This window comes from Dreissena polymorpha, chromosome 12 (assembly GCF_020536995.1).
Source record: "Dreissena polymorpha isolate Duluth1 chromosome 12, UMN_Dpol_1.0, whole genome shotgun sequence".
NCBI lineage: Eukaryota > Metazoa > Mollusca > Bivalvia > Myida > Dreissenidae > Dreissena > Dreissena polymorpha.
This window is the reverse complement of record NC_068366.1, coordinates 53,648,043-53,665,948: the sequence shown is the minus strand read 5'-3', so window position 1 is coordinate 53,665,948 and position 17,906 is coordinate 53,648,043. Positions and strand designations below refer to the sequence as shown.

Genomic DNA, 17,906 nt, shown 5'->3' with positions numbered 1-17,906 from the left:
TCATCAGCGCTGTAATATTGTCATCAGCACAGTTCTATTTTCGTCAGCGCTGTGATTTAGTCATCAGCGCTGTAATTTTGTCATCCGCGCTGTGATATTGTCAAAACGCTGTTATAGTCATCCGCGCTGCGATATTATCATTTGCGTTGTGTTATTTTCATTTGCGCTGTGTCATCGTCAGCCGCGCTGTGTTATTGTCATCCGCGCTGTGATATTGTCAAAACGCTGTTTTTGTCATTAGCGCTGCCATATGGCCATTAACGCTGTGTAATGGTCGTTAGCGCTGTGTTATTGTCATTAGCGATGTCTAATTGTCATAAACGCTGTGATATTTTCATTTGCGCTGTGTCATTGTCAGCCGCGCTGCGCTGTGATATTGTCATTAGCGCCGTTTATTGCCACAGCGATTATGACAGTGCAAATTACAATTATAATAGTGCTGATGACAATATCAGAGTGCTGATGGTAAATAACACCGCGCGGATGACAATTACACAGCGCTAAGGACAATATCATATCGCTAATGGAAATATGACTGCACTGATCGGAATATTACATCGCAAATGACGATATCACAACGCTGTTGACACTATCAGAGCAATAATATCAATATCACCGCACTTATGGCGATATCACTGCGCTGATTATATTATCACTGTGATGATAGCAATATTACAGCGTCGATGGCAATATCACAGGGCTGATTACAATATCATATCACTGATTATAATATCAATGAGCTGATTATAATACCACTAAGTTGATTATAATATCGCTGAGCTGATTATAATATCACTGAGCTGATTAAAATAGCACTGAGCTGATTATAATATCACTGAGCTGATTATAATATCACTAAGCTGATTATAATAGCACCGAGCTGATTAAAATAGCACTGAGCTGATTATAATATCGCTGAGCTGATTATAATATCACTGAGCTGATTATAATATCGCTAAGCTGAATATAATAGCACTGAGCTGATTATATTATTACTGAGCTGATTATAATAGCACTGAGCTGATTATAATATCACTGAGTTGATTATAATATCGCTGAGTTGATTATAATATCGCTGAGCTGATTATAATATCACTGAGCTGATTATAATATCGCTGAATTGATTATAATATCGCTGAGTTGATTATAATATCGCTGAGCTGATTAAAATAGCACTGAGCTGATTATAATAGCACTGAGCTGATTATAATATCACTGAGCTGATTGTAATATCACTGGGCTGATTGTAATATCACTGGGCTGATTGTAATAGCACTGAGCTGATTATAATATCGCTGAGTTGATTATAATATCGCTGAGCTGATTATAATATCGCTGAGTTGATTATAATATCGCTAAGCTGATTATAATAGCACTGAGCTGATTATAATATCGCTGAGCTGATTATAATATCACTGAGCTGACTATAATATCGCTGAGCTGAATATAATAGCACTGAGCTGATTATAATATCACTGAGCTGATTATAATAGCACTGAGCTGATTATAATATCACTGAGTTAATTATAATATCGCCGAGTTGATTATAATATCGCTGAGCTGATTATAATATCACTGAGCTGATTATAATATCGCTGAGTTGATTATAATATCGCTGAGCTGATTATAATATCGCTGAGCTGATTAAAATAGCACTGAGCTGATTAAAATAGCACTGAGCTGATTATAATATCACTGAGCTGATTGTAATATCACTGGGCTGATTGTAATATCACTGGGCTGATTGTAATAGAACTGAGCTGATTATAATATCGCTGAGTTGATTATAATATCGCTGAGTTGATTATAATATCGCTGAGCTGATTATAATATCGCTGAGTTGATTATAATATCGCTGAGCTGATTATAATATCGCTGAGCTGATTATAATATCGCTGAGTTGATTATAACATCGCTGAGCTGATTAAAATAGCACTGAGCTGATTATAATAGCACTGAGCTTAATATAATATCACTAAGCTGATTATAATATCGCTGAGCTGATTATAATATTACTGAGCTGATTATAATATTACTGAGCTGATTATAATAGCACTAAGCTGATTATAATAGCACTGAGCTGATTATAATATCACTGGGCTGATTGTAATAGCACTGAGCTGATTATAATATCACTGAGCTGATTATAATATTACTGAGCTGATTATAATATCACTGAGCTGATTATAGTAGCACTGAGCTGATTATAATATCACTGAGCTGATTACAGTATCACAGCGATGATGGCAATATCATAGATGTATAAGGAGTATGTAATGTTCCTAATGCATACCACTTCATAAACATAATAATTAATATCCGAAATTGTCTGCCGTACAAACGTTTATTGCCTGAAGTGTCTACTGAAATGAGTTATCCGGAAATAAAGCCATGTCAACAAACATTATAGCAAATAAAATAAAAGTAACATTCGACGTTTCAGCCTTTTTAAAGTATATACAACTGATGCAAATCAATCACATTTGAATGCCAAGGCTTTTACATGTGTTATTATTATAATAAATGTCTAACATACTAAACAGTAAAGGTTAATGTATACATAATAAATATACGTGACTCGGTGCTTCTTTGTTTAAATATAATTCATGTGATTAATATTTAATTGGTATTCACTGAATCGATTGGAATTATGTTTTGTGTGAGAGATTTAAAAAAAAAACAATATGCTTATAACAAAATATCAAAAACAGCATCAACACAAATGTGCGCATTGGATCAGAGGAAAACAGGGCTTAATGCATGTGCGTAAAGTGTCGTCTCAAATGAGAAAGTGAGCGTACAGGCTAAGCAGTGACCACACTTTCCGCCTAGCCTGGATTTTCGTTCAAATAAGACTACTTTTAAACGTAAAAAACAATAAAAGCGGAAAGTGTCATTCCTAATTAGCCTGTGAGGACTGCATACACACAATTCAACGCAATGATTACAATTATCTCAACTCTCAAAATCACAAAAGAAAACTTAATTGCCTTAAAGACAACACTAGCTAATGATAACATGAGTTTCTCCCCTGATCATGCCTTTTGAGTTCAATTAATCCTTTCTTGAAATGCATTATTGAGATATATGATCACATTTATAAGCATTTATACATAAAGATAATACAATTAAAAAGTGTTATTAATATGTAAAGCATTTAAAATCTGACTACGATTTTAGCATCCAATCCACCTCCCAGTTCCTCATTTGCATATTCATCTCGTTCCGGTCCTTGCTGCGTTCTATGCTCCGCCTTTTCCGGTCCATTGGAATCTTGGTCATCGTGTAGGACGTGGTCACGAGTCGACTCAACGTAGGACACAAGCCAGAGACCCACCTTCCGTTGTAATGTGATTATGACGTCATCTTCGTCGGTTTCCGAATCGATGTGAAACGTCACGAGAGAAACATTTTTGTTGTACATCATCAGAATCTACAATACAATTTCAGTCTTTACTTCTGATTAGAAAAGCAACAACCCTTACGCACTGAAACAACAACAAAAAAACACACATAAAGTTAATGAACTCGGCATTTTAATACCTGCATGACGCGATTACCATTTCAGTCACAACCTTGCACTAGTAAGAAGGCTCTCGTCAAACAAAATTGAGTAAGTTTTTATTGAGTATTGATTTTTTTACAGCCTGTGCCTTTATGATTTGGAAAATTAGCGCAATAAACCATGAAAAATAGCCCGTTTATCAATGGATTTGGGGAAAATAAAGCATTATTAATATAATAATAAATGACAGAATAACAATTGTTTGTAAGTGCATGTTTGACTGCATTTTTAAATTTATATTATAAAGTGCTCAGTGCTGCTTTAATTTCTTATTACAATCAAGATCATGTTTAGATAATATCCTTTCACATGCATATTAAACTTGCAATAATTTATAGATTCTTAAATACACAATTAAAGCATCAGTGATCTTGTTGTGTTAATGATTATTAAACTGAGTTAACTTAATAAATATAATTTGTTTAACTTTCAATATTTCAAAAAACGCTAATTTCCAGTCTAAAACGTCTCATTTATTAGACATGGTCACAATATTATCTTCAAATGTGAACAAAAATGTAATTGAAATATCCATCAAGTTGGCTCAAAATGTTTAACAAAAGTAATTATACCTTTGAAAAAAAAGTCCCCGATTTGATTATCAACATTGTAAATCAGAAGCTCAACTTTGAATGTGTATAGAGAACAGTTTGTAACAAAGCTCGTTGCATACAGTGGTTATCATGTTGAATATTTTCCAAGACTGAAATATGTAACCTTAAAACTTGGTAAGATTAAATAATCAATTTGTTATCCTTAAAATGTTATACATAGTTTCAGCGTTTTTTTTCTCGGGTGCTTAATAAGTCCAATCAAAAGCAAGTGTTGCATAGTTCCGTACTCGAATCTCAAAAAGGGCAGCAACTCTGAGCTTGCCTGTATGGTATTTCTAAGTGATTTTTCGTCCTTGGCTGACTCCAGACTTACCTTACCTGTATGGTATTTCCACGCGCGTTTACGCCCTTGGCTGACTCCAGGCTAACCTGTATGGTATTTCTAAGCGCGTTTACGCCCTTGGCTGACTACAGGCTTACCGGTATGGTATTTCAGAGCGAGTTTTCGTCCTTGGCCGACTCCAGGCTAACCTGGGGGCCGTTTCATCAATAATTACGTATTTTTATACGATCGTAAATTATGTATCGAGATTAATGTAGTCGTTTACGATTTTACATAAACTCCGTTTCATCAACGAAATCGTAAATGCAACATACATAAAATACGACTACTTAAATATACGTATTTTGTAACCGAAAAAAATAGTGACACAGTCTGAAAAATTGCATGACGTAATTTTCGCGCGTTCTGTCAGCTAAGGCAAACATCGCACAAAAAAACATACTCCTATAAATATGAGGTCGAATTACGTCTAATTATTTGGACTAACAAAAACAATGCTAGTTGTGAATCGAAACAAAAACAAACACTGGAAAACGACGTGTAGACCGGTGTGGAAGGCTACCGATTGCTGTTTGGCCGACACTCCTTCCGTTACTAAACGCAAAAAGAAGTTATTTTGGATGGAGACGGTTGAAATGTGAGTTGAGAACTTGTTGGTTATGAATGAAGACCGCTGAAATAATTCGCGTTCAGGATAAATCTGAACACGAATTATTTCAGCCAAGTGTCTGCCAAAGCAAAAATCATCAAAAGACTCTAAGGCGGCAATTGATATTGACAAGAATGAAGATTTTTTGCTTATTTTCTTTATCCATGAATAAAAATGTATTGGTAAGATTAATTGTTTTGTTAATTCTATGCAGAAATGTGACTGTGGTGTAGATCAATTAACAGTTTAATAATATAATTTAATAGAGACCAATCGGAATTCAGGCTGACAATAACAAGACATCGTGGATTGAAAGTTTGTCATGTCAGCATTTTTGTGTTCAATTATCAAATATTTTATTTCAATAAGGTATTAGATTCACATGACACATGTTTAGTAATCACAAATGTCATATCATTGAGAATGCTATTTGTTTGTCTATTATATAGGGGATATTTGTTGGATTCGGTGGATCATCGTTTTTAATTCACGAGTGATCATAGACAATGATATTTTCACAAGTGGCGCAGCCACGAGTGAAAATATATATTTTCTATGATCACGAGTGAATTAAAATCAATATTTCAGCGAATCCAACAAATTTTCTTTTTATTTTATGCTTTTTTCGCAGTTTATATACATTGTTAAAGAGTTTTACTTAAGAATGTCGTTGGGATTATGTCGTCATTTTGTCAAATAAATGACGTCATTTCACATTAAGCAATGAAAATTATCGATAATTCTCACTGATAATTTTCATTGTTTGAAATAGTGAAATTATCCGTTTTAATCCACCGATATTTCTCTATAAACCACCGGAAAGCATTAAATAAATATCATTTTCCACAATAATTTATTATAGTGTTGATTCACAAGATGTAAATAATCATCATTGATTTATATTGCTTTCTCTGCAAAACTGTGTTACATGTAAAGATCACAAATGCAGTTTTCATTTCTTTGTTTTTCCAGAAAAGAAAATGTTATTACTGGCTGAAGGACCAAAATTGAATGGACAGAGAACACGGTTGACAAAACTCAAACAGAAGTTGTGTCACTCAGCTACATTAAAACATAAAACTGAAGGCAGAAGCAACAACTAGTAATTATTTATTTTTTCTATAGATTATAGTAAAGCTGACTGCTAATTATTTCCTACAATGAAAATGTAACAATTTATGTTTTCAATTTAAAGCTGGGCTGTTTTCGGAGAAAATCCAAGGTATTGTCATAGCCAGCGTGTTGTGTCGTCCGTGTCATGCTCAGTCCTTAACATTTTGTCAATGTATTGAACTTTAGCCATAAAATCAAAGTGCTTCCACCTATAACTTTGAAACTTCATATGCAGCTCCACCTTGACGAGTTCTACACGCCTCACCCATATTTGGGTCACTAGGTCAAAGGTGAAGGACCTTAAAATAATTCTGACAAGCTTTTATTCGTTAAAAAATGCACCCGTAGCCGAGCGTTCACACCTGTTATGCGGTGCTCTTGTTTTTCATTGTTCTCTGTTTTATGGGGATAAAGTATTGCTGCATATTTTCATTTAACTTTATTACCGGTAACCTATTTACCAGGGTATGAACTTGTGTGTCAAGGTATTTTTTATTTAATTCTTTCGACATCCATGTACTTAAAAAAGAAATTGGAATGTAGAGCATTAGTGTCACACACAAATGTTGAGTTTAAGTTCAGAAAGCTAGGTTAATTTTACAATACAAAAACCAACTTTCAGAAACAAAACCAGGTCATGTAGGCATGCTTACTTATTATGAACATAGTGTCATATGTTGTGTATTTAATATTTAGTTCTGTTAAATGTATAAACTAGTAAATTTATCTGCTCGCAGCAACATGTGAAGAATGAAGCAACAGCGTAATAAAACTCGGGAGGAGATGTCGATGGCGTCAAGGGGAAGATATGCCATTCAGAGGGACATAAGCAATAATCATGAGGAACTGGTTTCTCTTTAAAAAAAATGAAATTCTAAATTGCTCAATTGTTTCTGGAACTTTTAATTAATTTTACATGTGATGGTGTTCAGTGAGTCCATGAAACTTATTATTACACATACTATCATGTAAGATATAAATTGTCATATGAATTATAATACCATGCCCAGTTAATATATTTTACTTCCTGATTAATAATAAATATTTGTGAATGTTCTTTGTGTTTTATTCATTGAAAACTAGTGTAATAGCAACTGTTATCAAATACCATAAACATTATTATCATAAACATTTCAATAAAAATACAAAAAAAATGCACAGGTAAACAACATTTTAACGGTAGATGACTAAATAATTGAACAGAGACTCATAAAGGGGTAAAGTTTAGTAAATACATTCGGAAACAATCTAATATATTGGAAAACTTCTATTTTTTTATGACAATAATATCCATATTTATAGACAGCACACTTATTATTATAAAGTACCGTTACATTTACAAGCCCACTTTTTATGCCCCACTTCAAAGAAGAGGGGGTATATTGTTTTGCTTGGTCGGTCTGTTCACCAGATGGTTTCCGGATGATAGATAACTCAAGAAATCTTAGGACATAGGATCATGAAACTTCATAGGTAGATTAATCATGACTGGCAGATGATCCCTATTGATTGTCAGGTCACTAAGTCAAAGGTCAAGGTCACAGTGAGTTGAAACAGTAAAAGGATTTCCAGATGATGAATTAAGAATGCTTACGCCTAGGATCATGAAACTTCATAGGTACATTGATCATGACTTGCAGATGACCCCTATTGATTTTCAGGTCACTAGGTCAAATGTCAAGGTCACGGTGACTCAAAATAGTAAAATGGTTTCCGGATGGTAACTCAAGAATGCCAACAGCTAGGATTATAAAACTTCGTAGGCACATTGATCATGTCTGGCAGATGAATCCTATTGATTTTCAGGTCACTAAGTCAAAGGTCAAGTTCACAGTGACAAAAAACGTATTCACACAATGACTGCCACTACAACTGACAGCCCAAATGGGGGGCATGCATGTTTTACTAACAGCCCTTGTTTTAATGTGGCTTTGAGAATGTTCATTACAGAGAACACCTTTTAGAGCGAAAGTCAGTGGGTAAAATATCACTTGAATAATTGTTAATGGGGAAAAGTACCTTGAGTATATGATCTTTTCTGGAGCTCAGATAACTGTTCAATATTCAAGGGACCTTTTCCAGTCTTGGTAAATTGACTAAATTAAAAAAAATAAGTTTAAGATTCGCAAACATTTGTTGTAGTTATGATATTTGTGAGGAAACAGTAATACTGAACATTTACCATGCTCTAAAATATCCATTAAATGCAACTTTTGACGATTTAAAAACTTGAAAATTTTAAAGCGTTGCAACTTTCTGCTGCAACACTCGACGATTGAATAATTTGTAGAGTTCTGTTGTTGTCGTAATATTTTGTGACACGATGAGGATTGCTTATATAAAGTGTAAAATACATCACTCATTGTATCAACATGGACGGACAAGTGGTCTTAGTGTGAGGCTTTTACTTCAGGGGTCAGTGGTTTGAGCCCTGTAGGAGTTACTTTTTATCTTTCTTTAATTGTATTCTTTTTTTACTGGAGCTTTTTAGATCCAGTGTTTACATGTATCAATATAAAAGCGTTTAATGAAAAACTTGAATATCTGCCAAAATTTAGGAAAAGTTCCCTTTAAAATAAATATTAAATCAAGCACTTGGTAATACCTAACACATAACTTTTTTTATTGGTCCTCAGAACATTGACATTTTTTTCTTTCACAAACCTATAACCTTGAAGTAAATATTAGACAAATTATGCATACACAATTATAAAACATGCAAACATCAGCTGTTGTAACTATTGTGTCTAGACGACCAGGAATACCAATCTCTCCAAATCAGCTATGACACAACTTTACGCCATTTGGCTGAGTAGTGTAGCTCTGCCTATTCAGAGAAGACTCGAGCCATCTATCACTTTATAACATTTATAACTATAAATTTTTAACACATTTTATGAAACAGTTTGATCAGCTGCTGCCTCTTATCACATGCTGCTCGATGTACTGGTGTGTTGTTCATAACTTCCGGTTCCATCACATTTCCAACCAATTCCTCTATCAGTGGAACGTTTGAATCCAGACACAGGTTATGCAGGGGCATGTACACAGTTGATATTTTACAGCACTTATTGGACTTGAAAGGCCAACATCCACCAGTGGCATGCAGATATCTAAACAAATATCAAAAGTATTTCTTTAACATAGACATTTGTCTAAGTGACTAAATTGTCCTGATACCATTGACATTAATTTAATTTCAATATAAATTATATATAATATATAGCCTACAAAACACTTTATTTGTGCCTGTATTCACTATTAATGCACAATATCATTTAAATGCACTAGTAAACAATATTTCATACATAGAGTCTGATGATAAGCAAAATGAATTTTTAAGATATAAAATAAAATAAATAAATCATCAGTTTATTTAAACGGACATTTTTTTATGAAACATCATATTTACACATGCAAACAACCCTCAGTTATTATAAAAGTTAATTTACATATAAATTCTAAAATTTGATAATTAAAGTTGTACATTATCAAGCTTTAAAAGTTACGTTTGATTTAAGACACTGTGAGAAAGAGATTGGCACTAATACTTCATTTAAATACTGTGTGGTAAGTTGATCTCGCACTAATAAGACTTATATTTCACAACCTATATAATATGTTACCAATCTCGTGATTTCAACACTCCAAATGCCCTTTCTACTACCCACCCTCTACATAGATGGTCATTGTAGGCCTGTTCCGCAGCATGGGAGGGATGAGGTTAAGGGGTCATCAGGTTAGTCCTTAACGGATACCCACTATCTCCCAGCAGATGACCCTCATCATTGGTGCTCAGATATTGCTGTAAATTGAAATATTTTATTGGGCAGTTGCTTTGTCTTTGATAAAACAGCAGTCCACAGTTAATATTGTTAGATTAAGGTAGGAAAGCATCTCAATAATTTTCACAAAACTAGCTTAAGTATTATCAAATCACTATATTTTAGTTACCTTACCTAGATGAAATAATGTAACTTAAGACAATATTTAAAGATAATACTGATAGCTGCATTGGCTAACACATAAAAGAACAAAAGCTTGATCACACAGTGCTAATGGTGCTTATTGTGGTAGTTAATGATTTTTGCGCATGTACGTAACTAATAATTATTAGATGTCAAAGATGATAAGCATTACGCTTATTTCAACATTTTATGGTATTTATCTGCTTTATACCAAATTTAATGATAAGGTAATGAATCATAATACTGTATTTACATTTACCTCATGCTGGCATCAGCAACAGCCTGCATATTAATGGCATGGAATCCTCAGTAAGCATCTCCCTTGGCAATATGCAATATGCCAAAATCTATAAAAAAATAAAAGTTATTCATTAACATGAAAGTGCTCATCATTTCATGTTCACACTACCAACACAAAAGGGAGGAATGCAGAAAAGGAGTAAATAAATAAAAAAGCCCCATCAATATGCACGAAATAAATTTTTTGGATGGGGGGTGCATATTTATAGCACTGCAGAATTGAATTTGACAAATAAATAAATTGTAATCAAATGGAAACCATATAGAAATAAATAAGGTAATTGTTCTGCAATTATTAAAGACATAAAGTACAATCTACTTTACTCACGCTCGATTGGTTATTCACAGCTTGGGTACTACTTACATGTACCCCTGGTATCATTAAGCATACTTGCATGTACCTCGGGTAAGGTTAATATACTTAAACGTACCCGGTCCTTATTAGACTGTACCCGAGTTGTATTATTGCCCAAAATTCGATGTGGTACAGTGCACTACAGATAAATGTAAAGCCATATTGTTTATCTAAATTAAACTTACCTTTTGAAAAAACTGCATCAATATGCTTTTTGAGTATAAATTTCGATGATATAAAGACTATTTGAGAAAAAAATGACATTAATGTGAACATAATTAAAAAAATTAAGCCTACAACAACCCATTTAGCATTAAATTTCCGGCTATATTAAAGTATATTAACTGTAACAGGGTTAGCTCTACATGTAAGTATACTTAAAGAGTACCCGGGGTACAGGTAAGTAGTATCCGAGCTGACAATGACCAATCGAACAACATTGTAATCAAATGAGAACAATATAGAAACAATTAAGGTGATTTTTCTACAATTATTAAATACATAAGGTACCATTTCTCAGCATCTACTTAACTAACCAATACAATAACTTGTTTAAAAATAGCAAACACAAACAACATCATGATGTCATATTCATTTTCATGATCACGATGTTATAATCAACAATTTCGAGGTAAAGTATTGTTCAATCATAACATTTGGAAGTAGAACAACTACAAGTTCAACATTAGCGGGTGGGGTAAATCAGTCTGCACTTAAAGTCATCGATAAGTATACGTCGACACAAAATAGAATGAGTTTAACATAAAGTCATTTGTAAAGAAACAAAACAATAAATGCTTAAACTAATAACGGTAATCATCGAATGCTTTTATTAAGAAAAGATACAACAATAACTTATTCTTCAACCATTTTGCAAAATCCGAGTTGTCAAATGCTAAGTAAACAAAGGGCAACTACTCTCAAGTTTTTGGGTTAAATGCTACTTATTTGCTATTTGAAAATAAATACAATTTTATAATTATACTTGTTTAAATCAATGATTTCTTCGCCTTATTTACATACCTAAGCGACGGAATGAAAGGGATGAGCTCGCCGGCAAGTTGGTGCTATGTCTTCCCCGATCAAAACCAACAATCGCTCTATTCCACCCTTACTTAGACGATATATCGAAGCAATGTTCTCATCTCTTAGGTTTTCGAGAACAATCTCTCCCTTAAAAGCCTTGGCATTGGTAATTGTTCGTCTCCTGCCATCTTGGATGACAAAAACGACCGCCATTACGTTAATTTACGGGTGCCCTTACCCAGTCGTATATTTATGTATGAAATTTATGTAATTTTAATTTACGATTTGCTTGATGAAACGCGATTTCATTGAAACATCGTAATTTATGTAAATCGTAATTTACAACTAGTCGTAAATCGTTGATGAAACGGCTCCCAGTATGGTATTTCTAAGCGAATGTACGTCATTGGCTGACTCCAGGCTTACCTGTATGGTATTTCTAAGCAAGTTTACGTCATTGGCTGACTCCAGACTTACCGGTATGGTATTTTTTCAAGCGAGTTAACCTGTTCTTACCTGTATGGAATTTCTAAGCGAGTTAACGTCCTTGGTTGACTCCAGGCTTACCGGTATGGTATTTTTATACGAGTTAACGTCCTTGGACCTGTATGGTATTTCTAAGCGAGTTAACGTCCTTGGCTCTTACCTGTATGGTATTTTTAAGCTAGTTAACGTCCTTGGCTCTTTCTTGTATGGTATTTCTAAGCGAGTTAAAGTGCTTCGCTGACCACAGGCTTATATGTATGGTATTTCTAAGCGAGTTAACGTCCTTGGCTCTTACCTGTATGGTATTTCTAAGCGAGTTAACGTCCTTTGCTCTTACCTGTATGGAATTTCTAAGCGAGTTAAAGTCCTTCGCTGGCTCAAGGCGTACCGGTATGGTATTTGTAAGCGAGTTAACGTCCTTGGCTCTTACCTGTATGGTATTTCTAAGCGAGTTAACGTCCTTGGCTGACTCCAGATAGACGTCCACGTTGCCCACGGCTCTCCAGGCCAGCTCCTGTTCCACGATCTCGAGTAGCGGGCTCGGATTGTCCGCCCCGCCGAAGATCAGTTCGTCCGCATTCTCGTGCATGTACGTGGCGGTCGTGAGTGGTACTAAAAAAACGCAATCGTGGTACATCGACTGTTTTCGGAATAAACCGTAAGATAGATGCAATATATCGTATGCTGATCCAGAGAGTAAAAACATGTAATACAGTGGGGCTATTAGCGCTTCGTTCTGGGTTAAACGCATGTGTGTCTTATAATATTAACATGTGAAGTCCGAACAGGCTAATCAGGGACGACAGTTTCCACTTTGATTGTTTTTTTCGTTAAAAGGTAGTCTCTTCTGAGCGCAAATTCAGGTTAGGTGGAAGGTATCGTCTCTGATCAGCCTGTACGGATTGCACAGTCTAATTTGGCAGGACACTTAACGCACATGCATTAAGTCCCGTTTTCCAAAAACGAGGCTCAAATCCATTTGGCTTGCATCAACAGTCAAACAGTGAGAGCGCTCTTACACAGCAAGGCGTAGATCTGTGTGTTCTCGACGCACACCCTGCCATCATGACAGGCGAGCGAGTGGACACTGGACTGGGCGATGTCCGAGTTAAAGATGGACACCTTGTCTAGTAGTGGCTGGAACGGGACACTGGCTCGAGCAAGGTACTTCAGGATCATCTTCGTGCACTTGAGAACCTTCTCCTTCCAAACGCTTCCTGTAAATCGAGTACAGAAAATCCACAGTTTTCCTATCCTAAACATTATTTAAAAACATAAATTATAGGCACTTTCAGACACAATGTCTGACAAGATGACGTCAAAAGTTTACAGGCACGATGCTATGTATGTGTGGCTTATTGAGACAATTTCGGACACAAATACTGGCATTAATGGCGAAACAAAGCGCCTATACAATATGTAATTTGCCGATAACAGGTTTCGCAGATTCTGAAAAAATAACTGCAACAGCAACAAATGCATGTTAAAACCGTTGATTATTGCTGTGCAAATGCACCATACGAGTTAAACCATGTGTTATATGTTTCTAACATTTATGTTGAGCCTACCAAACACGCGCGGGACTATTCAGGACCTGTTCAATGTCGCATATAAAATGTATAAATAGTTATATTTTGAAAAGAACATTGCCTAACTTTATTGTATTTAGTTATATTGCGAAAAGAACATTTGTGCTTGTGTTTAATTCGTGGATCGGTCAATCCACGAAATCAACGAAAATTAATTTCTGACGAATAATAATGATTTTACAGTATTCATATCCTTAGCATTATTAACAAATGAAGCATAGACGGGAATAACAATGTGTTAATTTCGTGTCTTTCTGATTAATGTCAGACTTCGCGAAACATGTTAAAAATCTGAAAAAAAATGTCCGACAAACATAGTCACTTTCGGACACAATGTCTGACAAGACAATTTAAACAGTTAAAAGGGACATGCCCGTATTGCTTATTGAGAAGTGTCGGACGCAATAACTGGCATTGATGGCAAAACCATGTTCCTGATATGTCGTTAACCAGTTTAAAGGATTTTGAACGACGACAGCAACAGCAACAAATACATATAAGTCTCGCTCTGGGAAAACCGGGCTTAATGCTCGTGCGTAAAGTGTCGTCCAAGCTAAGCCGGTGCAGTCTGCACAATCTTATCAGGGACGGCACTGTACACATAGACTGGATTTTTGTTTATAATAGACTTCCTTTCCACGACAAAATACAAAACAATCGGAAAGTGTTGTCCCTGATTAGCCTGACTGCTCAGACTAATCTGGGACGACACTTTAAGCACATGCATTAAGTCCAGTTTTCCCAGAGCGAGGCTCTTCTTAAAAGCGTTGCTTGCAGCTGTGGAATGCACCATACGAGTTTATATATCATATGGTAAGGTTATATTTATACGTTTCCAAGAACGTGTATGTTTGCCTACCACATGCGCGCGGCACCATTCAGGTCCTCTACAGTGTTGCATATACACAATATATTTAGTTATATTGCTAAATGAACATGTCCATAACTTATATATTAAGTTTTTAAATGGTAAAAGAATATGACCATATCAAGTGCGAACTCTACACGTGTACACGAGAGATCGATTAAATAGAACTTAAAATTCCGTCCCTTAGAATGATAATAAATAATTGTTAACAAAAAAAAACACATAAAATTATGATGTAAATTAAAATCACGAATTTATTCACACCAGCTGCCCATTAATTTGAACGCACAAACTGAAATCCCTACCAGCGCTCGGGCAGCCACCGCAAGTGTCGACGACGCACGCCTCGATTTCCGGCATTATGTCTAGACGCGGAAGTTTCCCGGTGCCCGCGGCAGACGTCAGACGTCGTTGAAGAATTACGCTTATGTTGTTACGTGACTCGTGCATTTCCACGCAGAATGAATTGTCTGTTTTCCAGCAGTGTCTAGTGATGATGATATATATGTCAGATGATAGAAATTAGATTATTAGTTACCAGTGACCTTATAGGCAATTACATAATCAATTTTATTAACTGAACTAATGCGTTTGAAATACGCTTGTCCAAGGCTATCTGAAATATCAATAGTGCAGCGTATTAAATTTCAATAAGAAATATTGCACTGGTGGCATATATTCGCTTTCAAATTATGACAACTTATTGGACCTAGCACTTACCCTTCTTGGTCGAGGTCAAAGTTGAAGTAGAAATATTCGCGCCCCAGGGCGGGGGCGTTACAAATCACGGGGTCGGGCCTGGCAGTGACCACAGATCCGCCTAGTATTCAATAAAAAGGACAATTATTAATATGAGCCTCGTCCGGAGAAACAGGGCTTAATGCATGTGCTAAGGCTAATCAGGGACGACACTCTCCGCTAAAACTGAAAGAAGACACTTTATTAAAACGAAAAGTACCACGCCAACGTCAATGATTAGTCTGGGACGACACTTTACACACATGCATAAAGCCCGGTTTTCTCCCAGCGCTGCTAAATAAGATAAACTAAATAAAGCATAGTCTAACATACCCTGTACAATCATGTCCTGTATGAGTTTCAATCGATTAAAGAGTGGTGTGTTGCCGCTGTCCCAAACCTCTACAACAAAATCGTTCTCGTCGGCAATCGGTCGGACGTCAAAGTAGAGCCTGTCGGCCTTGCAGCCGACGCCTATGCCGATCTGCTGCGTATGCACGCTCTTTGCGATCCGGATGAGGGCAATGGCCAACCGGAACAAATTCTCCTCGGAGGCTACGTAATTGGGCTTTAACTCTACGGCTTGCCCCATTTCGAATCTGTTACCGTCAAATGTACATGTTTGAATAGTTTGTAGGAAGTAGTGCGGCATCTTAAATATTAGATAAGTCCATGCGCGATTTAAATCATCGACATATTCAAAGCCATGCATTTTATCTGGGCTGTGGGAAAACGGGGCTTAATTCATGTCCGTTCAATGTCGTCCCTGATTAGCCTGAGTAGTCGGCACAGGCTAATCAGGGACAACACTTTCCGTCTAAACAGGATTTTTTGCTGACAAGAGTCTTCCTTTAAATAAAAAATATCATAAAGGCGGAAAGTATCGTCCTTTTTTTCTGTCTTATCTGGAGCGACACTTTACGCACAAGAATTAAGTCCAGTTTTCCAAGAGCGAGTCTTATTTAAAATTTGATCGCATGAGTCGTATTGTAGGGCGTTACTTAAGTAACAAATTGAACCTCACCTAATCTGCTCTTTTTCGTGGCGAGTAGCTATGTTGTCCAGGTTGACCGATCTTGGCCTATAACCGGAACCAGAAATGGCGTAAAAACCGCCCTTAAAGTCATCATAACTAAGGTCCAGAAGAAACACCAACATCGTATCGAGGCGAATGTATCTTTTACCGGGACTTACGAACGCGTTCAGTTTGAAATGTTCTGACACATCTCCGCTCGAGGTCGATACGTCGAAGAGCAGGGTTTTCTCGATTCGTTCCTTAAACTGTCAGGGTAGTCGTATTCGTCCTCTTCCCCGAGTGAGAGGGGAACGGAAATCAAGTTGGCGGTCGGAAACTGGGCCAGATTCGTCTGAATACCGTCCTGTACCTTGACGCACACGTTTATGACGTAATTTGAAACATGCATGACGTAATCTAACCCGGCCAAGATGGCGTATTGTGCGAACGCTGATGCCGAGAGATGTCCGCCTGCTTTAAGCGTGATTTGAGCAGCCCTGGAACAATTTTAAGTTAAAATAACACGGATAATTATTCGGTAAATACTAAATAGACTTACGTACCCGTAGCAAAGAACCCCCAACCCCCCCCCCCCCCCCCCGAAAAAAAAGACACAAACAACAATAAATGTATTCAATTTCAAAGTTAATAGGAGAACCAAGGTTTCATAATTGGCAAAACTACTGCTTTAAATGTATTTCAAAGGTTTCACGATCGGTTGTTTCATGTCATAATAACTGAATTCGAGTTTTCAGTAGATAAGTTTAATAAAATAATTCCATCGATATTTTCATTAATATGTGAGAAACCTGTTTTAATGCTTGTTGCCCTTCAAACATGTATGCTGTCAAGATTTAAATTAATTACTAGCACCACTTTTTTTATATTTTGATTCTGTTCATGAACTCGTTTTACAAAGAAAGGCGCCAACCGTTTAATCTTTCAGTTTGTGTTAATAAATAAAAGTGGATACAACTCAAACAACTCTAAACACCTAAGTAGACCGCATTACCTCCCTTCCATAAACTGCTTATCTTTAAGATTTGTAATATTCATCGTCAATGCTTTCTTGACGACCACTGATAAATAAAACATACACGAAATATTTTAACGAACTTCTATGTGTTCGAATACTTCGCAAAACAACATTCAACTATAATGAAAGAAAGTAATTTTACAGCAGAACAGTGCGTCAAACGACATTTTACTATAAATAAAAAAAGTACTTTTTCCCCCCACCAAAGGCGGAGGGATATTGTTTTGGCGTTGTCGGTCCGTCCGTGGCATTGTACACCATCTGTTAATAACGGAGTTATGGCTCTTTGTTTATATTCCGT

General features: G+C 36.0%; 1 protein-coding gene and 2 long non-coding RNA genes across 4 annotated transcripts; 1 reads left to right on the top strand and 2 right to left on the bottom strand.

Annotated features, from left to right (window-relative positions):
- Nucleotides 1–2,325: 2,325 nt before the first annotated feature.
- On the bottom strand, nt 2,326–17,653 carry LOC127852795 (uncharacterized). Of its 2 annotated transcripts, XM_052386782.1 has the most exons (8): nt 17,582–17,653; nt 16,579–17,066; nt 15,955–16,153; nt 15,537–15,636; nt 15,122–15,303; nt 13,379–13,576; nt 12,790–12,971; nt 2,326–3,433 (listed from the first exon to the last, which is right to left on the bottom strand). In XM_052386782.1, the coding sequence occupies exons 5-8, from the start codon at nt 15,264–15,266 to the stop codon at nt 3,158–3,160; spliced, it is 801 nt and encodes a 266-aa protein (XP_052242742.1). In that variant the 5' UTR covers nt 15,267–15,303; nt 15,537–15,636; nt 15,955–16,153; nt 16,579–17,066; nt 17,582–17,653; the 3' UTR covers nt 2,326–3,157. The 2 variants fall into 2 exon arrangements, with proteins under 2 accessions (XP_052242742.1, XP_052242741.1); XM_052386781.1 differs by lacking the exon at nt 15,955–16,153.
- On the top strand, nt 4,675–7,280 carry LOC127852801 (uncharacterized). Its single transcript, XR_008036266.1, has 3 exons — nt 4,675–5,099; nt 6,084–6,213; nt 6,962–7,280. It is a non-coding gene; the product is annotated as an uncharacterized LOC127852801 (long non-coding RNA).
- Nucleotides 8,824–11,892, bottom strand: LOC127852799 (uncharacterized). Its single transcript, XR_008036264.1, has 3 exons — nt 10,452–11,892; nt 9,896–10,029; nt 8,824–9,337 (listed from the first exon to the last, which is right to left on the bottom strand). It is a non-coding gene; the product is annotated as an uncharacterized LOC127852799 (long non-coding RNA).
- Nucleotides 17,654–17,906: the final 253 nt, after the last annotated feature.

What these genes read in the sequence shown, in the direction of transcription:
- LOC127852795 (XM_052386782.1), bottom strand. Translation starts at nt 15,266, where the DNA reads ATGCACGAGTCACGTAACAACATAAGCGTAATTCTTCAACGACGTCTG. An exon ending in ACAGATCTACGCCTTGCTGT is followed by an intron (nt 12,972 to 13,378) that starts GTAAGAGCGCTC and finishes GCGTTTTTTTAG; the next exon opens with TACCACTCACGACCGCCACG. An exon ending in CGCTTAGAAATACCATACAG is followed by an intron (nt 3,434 to 12,789) that starts GTAAGAGCCAAG and finishes ATTGTATTGTAG; the next exon opens with ATTCTGATGATGTACAACAA.